Source organism: Melampsora larici-populina (genome assembly GCF_000204055.1).
Source record: "Melampsora larici-populina 98AG31 unplaced genomic scaffold MELLAscaffold_8, whole genome shotgun sequence".
NCBI lineage: Eukaryota > Fungi > Basidiomycota > Pucciniomycetes > Pucciniales > Melampsoraceae > Melampsora > Melampsora laricis-populina.
The window spans coordinates 893,472-903,980 of record NW_006768772.1 but is presented as its reverse complement, the minus strand read 5'-3'; the positions used below and the strand labels follow the sequence as shown (position 1 = coordinate 903,980).

The following is a 10,509-nucleotide window of genomic DNA, read 5'->3' as shown; positions in this document are numbered from 1 at the left end:
CTGAGCTCAATCCTTGGGTTCCTTTTGTAAAGGTTCAATTCTGTTCGGATCTAGATTCACCAAATGCAAGGTTTTGATTGTGGCCATCCCAACACAGTTTGGCTATAATCTGTTTCAGTGATGGCTATTCATCTCAAAGATACATTTGACAAGGGATAACAAAATTTCATTATGGCTTGCCAAAGTTGTTAAGGCCATTGAGTGAAGTAACCCTTGTAACATGCAATAGCATACCATGGGAACACTCAAAATTGGTGCAGAGCATCTCAATGGGGTTAGCACATGAAAGACAGTGAGTGGTAGTTTCTTTTTGTCACTAAACCACTAACCTTGATTATATAATCGGTAGCTTCACAGAGTGGTTTGAGGAAGTCACACATCTGTTGAAACATACTCCCATATCAACTTAGACAGCACAGATTTCAGGGCTTGGCATTTATAAAATTGTATGCAGGGTTCATTCAGTTTCAGTAAAAGGTCCCTCTGAAGTATGAGGTATGATGAGTTCCATTGGGTTGGAACATCAACCATTATCCTGTCAACCCAATCAGCTGAGTTACAAATATGTGATCTGCTGGGGGATTCCTCATCAAGGGTTTGATGATGTGTGATACTGAAAGAAATCAAAAAGTTGTCTTGTACCTCAATATCTTCCTCACTATCATCTTTCTTGTTGTAAGTATTTTTTCATCACCATCTGAAGCTATTTGAACATTCAAAACTTGATCTATCACACTCTCAATGTTGTTCTGATTACATCAAGGTGTTTGATGAATGCAAATTTCATGACTGTGTATGTAAAACCATAGATTGGGTTTAGGTTAAAAGAAATGTTAGCTTAACACAAGCCCTCTCTGCGCGGCCACATCCGCGCACCTTGCAGAGGGGCTTGCAACTAATCGTGGATTCCTGGCACAGAGACTCCACCGGTTAAGTCCTCTTATGTAGTTTTCTGATTTTTCCTGCTTTCCTCACTGATAAACACGACTTTACCTTGCAGGCAAAATTGTTCATATTTTTTTTCTACACATCCTTGTAGCCTCAGATCATAGACAAACCATCTGATGCAGCAAAAAACATGGCTTGAACATTTCACAACACCAGCCTGTATTGTGGTCTGTTCCAATACTTTTTGTACACCAGTTTCTGCCTGTGACAGGGAGAATATCTTTTGGACTTTCAGACCTTGTAATTTCTCCAGGAATCCATGATTAGTTGCAAGCCCATCTGTGAGGCGCGCGGACATGACTGCACAGAGAGGGCTTGTGTTAAGCTAAAAAGAAATGTGATTAAGTCTAAGATTTGTTGAAAATATTTATCACACTCTACTTGCCTTTTTTGGGTTAGCACTCAACCTGTCACTTCTAGATTCTGACCATTGCTTCCAAACCTTTGTCTCTGCATGATACAGTAACTAATATGTACATCTACCAGACTTTGAGTTTTTCTTGTACATACCCTAATATTTCTTAAACCCCTAAATTAAAAAAAATCAAAATTCCAGTTTCATGAAATACCAGATACGTACCAACAAACTTATCTTTCCAAAATACTTCATAATTCAGAACTCACTACTCACTACTCACAATTCACATATGATGATTTACATCAAACTTTCAAAACATCTCCAGGACCATATCATGATCAACTTTATAACTTCTTTTTCTTTTTCTCTTTCTTCTTTTTCTCTTTTTCTTTCTTTCTTTCTTTCACACATACACACTACTGACACCTTAAAAACTCTCAAACAAATCAAAACCTATTCCATTTTCTTCCTTCAAGTTTCCTTTCACAAACTATAGTACTCATGCTCATACTCATCATGCCCATACTGATCATCATCCTCATACCATCACCCTCACACCAAAAAAAACTCAAGCCATATTTGTTTATAAGTATGTTTTCTTTCTTTCTTTCTTGATTATTCATCAGATTCAAACCAAAAAGTTTATTAACAAAAGAAACATGATAAAAAACAGAAACAGAAACAGAAACAGATGTATATGGAGAAATAGATAAAAAGAAAAGAAAACAGACAAAATAAAAAAAGATTCTATAAACACACACAGACACACACACACAGAGAGCCATATATGTACGCCAAAGGAAGAGGAGAAAAAAAAAGTGAATTTCTTGTTTATTTGGATAGATTAATGATACAAATTTCAATCAAATTCACATATAAAAGAAAAAAATGTAAGAGAAACCTCTTGGAATTATAAAATTATCAGAATGATGAGAAGACAAAGACAAAAAAGTAGAGGTTTTTTAAAGAATTTAAAAAAATCCCTCCCAAAACCAAAAAGAAGAAAAAGTAAAATTAAAAGAATTAATGCACAAAAAGGGTGATGTGTGAAAAAAAAAGTAGAATTAAAGTCTAAGAACAAGAAGAAGAAGAAGAAATGGAAAAAAATTAAAAATAATTAAAAAAAGTGTAGGGTTTTCAGAAGAAGAAAGTTAAAGTTAGATTGAAAAGAAGAAGAAGAAGAAGAAGAAAAATGAAAAAAAATGAAATGCGTTTGATGAGATATATAAACAAAATGTATGGTGATCAAAAAAAGAAAAGAAAAAAAAAAAGAAAAATTAGATATATAAATAACTCAAAAAAGAAAAAATATTAAGAGTGTCTAAGAGAGCTTTGGTTTAATTTTACATATATATAGAGAGATAGAGAGATAGAGAGATGGGGGAGAGAGAGGGGAGAGAGATAGGGGAGAGAGGGGAGATAGAGGTTCTAATCACAAAAATCAATCAAAAAGGTTTATTTTTCCTTTTAAAAACCTCAATTCAAAACGTCTTGTAAAACAATTCCAAAAAAAAAAGATAATCATATTAAGGAAAAAGTAGGGTAATCAAAGAAACCGGAGAAAAGACTTTTTTTATAGAATTCCACTATCCCTAAGTGCATTCTGTAAGATCTAAAAAAAAGATTATAAAAAAGAATGGAAAAATTCATCAGTTTCAAGAATTACAGGATGTGAAGAAAATTGAACTTGATCATATTCCACTCATGATCAATGGATTTGAATCAGATTTTTAATCAAACAAAAACTCAACTGTTTCTTTCACAGCCGCAAAAACCAATCGAATATTAGAAGTATCAGTAGCCTGAGTCAAACTACGCAAAAAAAACCAAAAAATCAGCCATCAAATCCAATCCAAACCAAAAAAGAGTCAGAAGAAAAAGTGGACAAACTGAGGATAAATACTAAGTCTAGCCCTGTTCAACTGAGTAAACCTCCATAAGATATACTTTGCAGCCTTATTAACATCATTCCCACCCGTATATTCCGGAAAATAACGTTCGAGTGGTACTTTAGGTAATTTAGCTTTAAACAAATCAATCTTATTTAAAAATAAGATGATTGAAGTTCTTAAGAACCAACGAGAGTTAATGACTGATTCGAATAAGACTAATGATTCGGCCATTCGATTCTAGAAAGAGATTTACAAAGAGATCAGTGAAGGGAAAGAAAAAGAAGGGAATAAGGAAAGACTTACTTGACCACTTTCTTCTAAGAGAACTTGGTCGTATTCACTTAGTGCTACACAAAAGATTATCGATGTCACGGCTTCAAAACAATGAATCCATTTTTTCCTTTCTGATCTTTGTCCACCTACATCAAACATACTATAAAAGAGAATCGATAGAGAGTTTCTAGTTAGTTGATTTGAAAAGCTTTGATGTGATAAAAGTGATTTGAACGTACTGAATTGATAGTTGACCTGATTTGAATTTAGTTTCTGAAATACCTGTTGTCTTTGTACGTGCCATTAAGACATCCGTTTCATTTGGAATATAATCAGCTTGACCGATCCTTTGAACCTCATCAAAGAAACTAACACGAAGAAAATCCAACAAACGAAAATAATAATAATGAAGAGTAAGTTTCAGAAAGAGTAGATCATCAAGGAAAGAAAGGAAAATAAGGAATGTAAACTCAACTATCCAGCAGAATCCATTAAATAAAACTCACTACCTCTATCCATAACAGCCGGAATGATCGGATCATGCCAAAGTGATTCGATCGATCTAACCACATCCATATTCAAACCCGAAGCTTCATGTAAATCTAATCTGTATTCCAAGATCTTATCTGCATAAACTCGATTCACCGGTTCAACCGGTTCGAATCTAAACTTCTTCATCGCAAATACAACGGCTTGTGCTGAATCTATTAAGTTTTTGTAAATTGTTACTTTGAATAATAGTAATTCGTCTCGTGTGTATCCGTTTTGATGAATGATTTTCATTTGTTTGACTATTGTTGATTTTCCTGATTCGCCTGATCCTATAAAAACCAAATGGAAAGAGAATCATTGAGGTTCGGTCAGTTTGTTTGTTGTTTCGGAATCGAATTGAATGTTTATTGGTCTTGATCAGAATCGACTTTGAAGTAGTATTGTTGATGATTTTATAATGTGTTTTTGAACTTGATCTTGCTTCTTAGTCTATTCTTGATTTTGATTGATAAGATATGATAAGAAAAACACCAACCTAATAAAAGAATTTTACATTCCCTTTTAAACTTTTTCGCATCTTCTTCTATCTGTCTATCAATAGCATAAGATCTAATCGAAATCGAAATCGGAAATCACGCAAGAATAGTATCAGATGATTGTATATAATTTTTGGTAAGATGAAGTCAAGAGAGTTTTTACCTATCACGATTGGCAGCCGAATTACCATCGAGATGTGAAGGATGACCGGTAGATGAGAAACAAGCTCCCATTTTTGATTCTCACTTCTCCCCCTTGTTTGTTCTTGTTTGGATATGTTTGAATGTTCTTTTTTGAGAATCTAGTCTGATTGATTTATGATTTGATTTGAGAATTTGATTTGATTGATTCGATTGATTCGATTTGATTGAGTTGATGGATTTGAGTTGATTGAGTTGATTGAGTTGATTTGATGGATGGATGGTTTTGAGGTTGATTGAATGGATTGTGATGTGAAGTGATTTGGTTTTTGAAGTGGTATCTGAATGGTTTGTTTGTTTAAAGTGATTGATGGGTTGGTTGGTGGTAATCAGTTGTTGATATGGTTTTACTGAGAATTGATTGGAATTCGATTTCTGTTTTTGGTAAATTAATTTTAATTTTTTCTCAGATTAGAGTTTACTCACCAAATCCAAAACAAAATAATACATATTTCATCTTTTTCTACTTTTCTCGCTTTACTCACTCTCTCATCCTTGCCAATCCATCACTCCATCAACAAAATCTCAGACTATGTAGACTACTTTTACTAATACCATCTCCTCTTCGATTTACACAGTACTCTTGATCTCTAGATTCTAGTTATGCAGATCGTACAATCAAATCAAGGGAAGATCTACTCAAGATTTAAATCCATTCTTGTAAAACCCAACACTCAATCATGCTTATGTATGTACCACAATCATTCCCAGCTAGTACATAATTCATTAAAATCTTTCCATCAAAACCCAAACTTTTTTTCCATACCAAAATCAAAGGTTTTTGTTTCTTAAAGAAAAAAAACAAACTGTGTCTTGATTTAATCATTCAAACCTTACAAAAAGGTTAAATGGTTTTACCGCTGGGGTTGGGTTCGGTTCAATACATCCTGTCGAATTTCAAACCGATTGAAAAACTAAATCAGCCTCGGTCCTTTATCGAGCCGAGTGAGTTTGTCAAAACCGCTTGAAAACCTGCAACAAGTGCTAACTTAACTAAGTCCCTCTCGGACGAACGAGTAGTCGAGAGAGGGACTTATACCAGGACCCTGGAAAGCCCCTATATACCCGCCTAATTGGGTATGTAGGAATTGGCCTTTTTGGGTAAAAATGGTCCTTATGTTCTGTGTAGGAATTCTAAAAATTTGAAAAAAAAAGTCACACAGGAGCCTTATTTTGTATGTAGGAATATGTCAAAAAGTGTGGAAAAAAAAATTAGGTTTCTTACACATTAGGTAGGAAAGAGGGTTCTCAGGGCCACCAGGCTACCCACTTCCATACATAAGGTGAGTAGCAATGATCATCGAGTCACAATGAAACCCGATGTTATTGTGTATAGATACCAATCATGATAGTATTGAGTTCGAAGCTCAGGTAAGACAATTTTTTGCACATTTTTATGTAAAAGGGTGTGGAAAAATGTCATATTATGACAGTTGATGGTCATTGAAATCGAGATGTCTGACAGTCTGGCATGGGTCAGCAAGAAGGTTGTTTCAACCAGTTTCAACCGAGTCCAAACATTTGAAATGGCCTGAAAGTTGCTGAAACAGCTTGATTCTGCTTGATCACAACATTTTTTTTGTTTGATCTTGATAGTTTTCGTTGATATTAGACACAATTACTATATCTCGCGTAGCAAAAGGAAAAGGTAATGAACGAAAGAAAAAAAACAACCACCAGGATCCTGTGGCTTCTGATCACGCCAATGCAAATGGAGCCACCAAATTGGACCCTCGGACATGTAGTAAATTGGTAGCCATCATGCTGAAAAACTCTGAGCAGATGGACAAGGCTCTGGATCGCTTACATCGATGGAACATTCATGTAAAGCTTGACCTCAATTGGATTGCAAAAAATACATCAACAACTCTCAACATCGCAACACAAACACTTTATACAAGTGGCAATGTATCAGAAGACAATCCACTTGAAGTAAACAAGTTTGTTGTGGTTATAAAAAACAATGTATGTCATCCCCTGTTTCAAATATGAAGCTGCCGACTCTGATCATTTAATGTACTCTTGATTCGTTTTAGATGCTTTTTTTGGGTAAGATCTGTGCTCTCTACATTTACCAGAATGGTAAGCACGAGTGGATCACCAAATCGTCCACTCGATCTAAGCTCTCATATGCATCTACCCAGCTTTACATGTATAAAGGGAATCCTGGAGCGTGTAGTTTTGAAGAAAACTTTCCAAATCGTCTCATATTCTCGCATCTTGATATAGCAGATATGCACTATGTGTTTCCCCCCACCTCATCAATGAATATTACTGAACCCAAGGCTAACACCATATGGATTCCTCAAGCTTATCGTGCTATGTTAAAGGCTATGAGCCAGAAACAGTACATCAAGGCAATTCTCGAACAACTTGCTGTTGAACACGCTAAAGCTAGAAAAAAATAAGCTATACTTGAATTGTAATATCTAACTTGGTTTTTATTTCTCTCCACCTTATCTAGAGATTTGATTTTGTGTTATTTCTTCAAGTTGTTTCGCTTCATCTCTCCCAAATTCAAAAAAATACCAGTCTCTTTAGTCCCTTTTCTGAAACGTTTGACTGCTCTTTTTCTACTTCTTGATATTGAATTCTCAGACCCTGATCTCCCTCATGTGTAGAGATTCACTTTGATGTTTTTACCTGTTACAGCAGTGGACCGACTGCAGTGGCTGGCCAGGAACTGGAAACACAGTCCCTCCAGTGGCTGGCCAGGAATTGAATTACTCGTTTTTTTTAAAACTCAACTACATAACACTACATAGCTATACTACTCACTAGTCTATTTCTCTCTCAACAACTTCAACTCTTGTGATTCTTCTACCAAATTCCCAAAAAAATATGCAAGTTTTTCCGGAAAAAAAATCAAGATGTCTAATTGCTCTGAAACGCCCAAAAACACAGATTTTGAGGGTCCTTATGCAGATGGAAGGAATATTGGGACCTTTCTCCGAAAAAAAAATGGTCCTTTGTCAACAGGTAGGAATCCGAGTTTTTTTTGTGAAAACCGGCGAAATTTGTGTAGGTAGGAGGGGAAAATTTCGGGATTTCCATTAGGAGGGTATATCGGGGCTTTCCAGGGTCCTCTTATACCTTATACCACAACTTTGGCGTATGAGCCGGAGAAGTTTGGCTGGACACCTTTTCAATCTTCCATATCTCTTTAGCCTACAAACAAATATCCTCTGTACCAAAGAAAAGTCCTCTGCGCCTGATCATCCTACACACGCACATCTTTTCAAATCCCTTCTTTGCCGCCAGGGAAGCTCTTAAAAACCGACTTGAAAAATTGTTTTTGTGTAACATTTCAGCGCGTTTGGTGTGAGTTTTTGACAGGCTGGACAGCTTTGTGTCCGATTTTGGTGATTTTTGCAAACTTCACAATTGGATTGCTCCGTGAGTTCTGAATCAAATTAGATGTAGGCTACACACATGTGTGTAGATTAAGCAGGCGCATAGCTCTTTTCTTTGGTCCCAAGGACATTTGTTTGCAGGATCCACAGATATGGCGCGTTGAAAAATCCCCCGGCCAAATGTTTCCGGCTCATCCGCCAAAGATTTGGTATAAGGTATAAGTCCCTCTCTCGACTACTTGTTCGTCCGAGAGGGACTTAGTTAAGTTAGCAACAAGTGTAATGTTTTGTAAATGTTCGAAAAGGTTTTATCAAATAAAAGACATGTTTTATCAAATATTAGAGAAAGAAACTGTAATTATGGAATAACGTTGTTAGGAAAGAATGTTAGAAAAAGTAGATTAGTTACGAATATTGTTGATAGATGTTTACATGTTATGTTTAGATATAAATACTCTTGTGTATATGTTATGTTTCAAGTTTTCTTTATCGAATTATTAAAGTAGTTTTGTCCACTCTAAAAACCAGACCTAGGAAGCCATGAGCTTACCTAAGGTACACCCGAGCCCTTACAGTATAATTCGATCATTCAACTACCTAATTTCAATATTTTTTTTGGCCTGCATTTTTTTTATCAGTTTTACCTTTTCATGCTTTATTTTTTCCTTCACTATACATATATTAAGTCATTCATCTTTAAAATTGTTTATTGAAAATATAGCTTTGATAATCTTTTTAGTAATTTTCTTGAATTTTTATGTTAATATAGTCGAATATGGTTTTCCTCTGTTTATACATTTGCGATACAGATTATTGTTATTCATGATTTCTGTCTATTTCCGATTATGGTTGCACATGTATAGTGTCACTCATATGTTATGGTTCTTTCTGTGTATAATTTTGTGTTTGTCGCGTCTATGTTTTATTTTTGGTTTATCCTTTACTCTGTGTATGTATCACAGCGGTTATAAATTTTTTTCGTTTATACGTCTTCATATTCATTCATTTAGCTTTCATTTGTTAGGTGTGTTGGTTTATTTTTTCTATGATGTCATACGTTATAGTTCTAGCTATGAGTATTTTTATATCGCTGGATTGTTTCTGTGTTTATTCTTCTTCCCCTCTTTTCAAAGGTTATTACAGTGGGTAAAGTCAAGAATGTGTAACAACTCCCCCTGCAAAATTGAGATTTGAGTCTTCGGCTTAAAGATACCATACGTAACCTCAATGTTTAGGCACATTACATAGATAGCTGAAATGTAGAGATTTGACTTAATCTAGAAATATCTAAGCAAAGTCGTGAAATATAATTTTGTTTTTTGGGGATCTCGAACCTTCGGACCTGGACCTAAGGCTTAAGCTTAAGTACTTAGCTAGGGGTTTAGGGCATAGCTAGGCACTTAACATGATGTCCATAAGCTGCTAGCACACTTAGTGTAGGCATCTTAGACACTTAGATGCCCATCTCGGCTCAGCACGGCTCAGCATCTGAGCCGATTGCCAGCTTTTGGCTTAGGGCATGGGATCATCTCGCTTAAGATGATTCATTGCAAGGCACAGATACTTGACTGACAGCAGAGATGGAAAGAGAAAAAAGTCACCTACCTTGATATTCTAAAGTGAGATCTTGAACTCTACTTTTGTGGTTGTGGAGCAAGGACATCAATTCTGCACGCCGCATTCCTTGGAACACATCGATGAGAGGAATACAGCTTCACTACCTTTGCGGCGACAACACTGTCGTATCCTTGCCTACAGAAATCTTTGTGTCAGTGGCAAAAACTCCAGTCAGGAGAGAAGAGAACTGACCGGTATGCTGAATGCTGCCTATCGATCTTCCGAAAGTATCTTCGGATGGTCGATACCGGGCAGGACTTCCGTGATTTCTCGAATTGGGTCTTGCATTCTGCAAAACCTTTGCATTCCCAAGAGTGCTTTCGATAATCTAAAAAAAAAGATGATGTTAGCATATGTAATCGTTGATCGAGATAAGACTTCGTTGATGGAGATGTACCATCTTTAGTATAAGACCAAAATATCTCGATTGGATTAAGTTCACAATGGAACTTGGGAAGGAAGAGGAACACATGCCCTGCTTCCTCAATGACTTTCTGTAGAAGAGGTTTCTCGTTCAAGAAATCCGACTGTTGGCTGAGAATCTTGAAAGCACAACACATCGGATCGGATGATTGGTTGTTGATGTTGATGCTGTGATTGTTTTCGATCTCATTGATAAAAAAACCTACGGATTCGGCTTCTTTGATTAATCGATTGGTTTGGTTTCTTGCGTCACGAGCAATTCCAGACTGTTTACATGAATCGCATTTGAAAAGGGTCTTTCCCTTCACCTTGGTTTTATAAGGACCCCACAAACCGCGCTCTTCAAGAATAACCTGCACTCCTTTTGCCTTGCCAGCAAGGTGTTGAATGTGGTAGTCTTTGGGAAAGACCATTGT

General features: G+C 36.0%; 1 protein-coding gene across 1 annotated transcript; it reads right to left on the bottom strand.

The window, feature by feature from the left end:
* Positions 1-2,879: 2,879 nt before the first annotated feature.
* Positions 2,880-5,012, bottom strand: MELLADRAFT_47478 (heterotrimeric G-protein alpha subunit (G-alpha, GPA3); the record flags this gene model as incomplete). Its single annotated transcript, XM_007407078.1, has 8 exons — positions 2,880-2,918; positions 3,058-3,118; positions 3,197-3,435; positions 3,502-3,631; positions 3,711-3,839; positions 3,947-4,292; positions 4,499-4,572; positions 4,663-5,012. 8 exons carry the CDS (start codon positions 4,731-4,733, stop codon positions 2,880-2,882), a joined length of 1,089 nt encoding a protein of 362 aa, XP_007407140.1.
* Between the last annotated feature and the right edge of the window lie 5,497 nt (positions 5,013-10,509).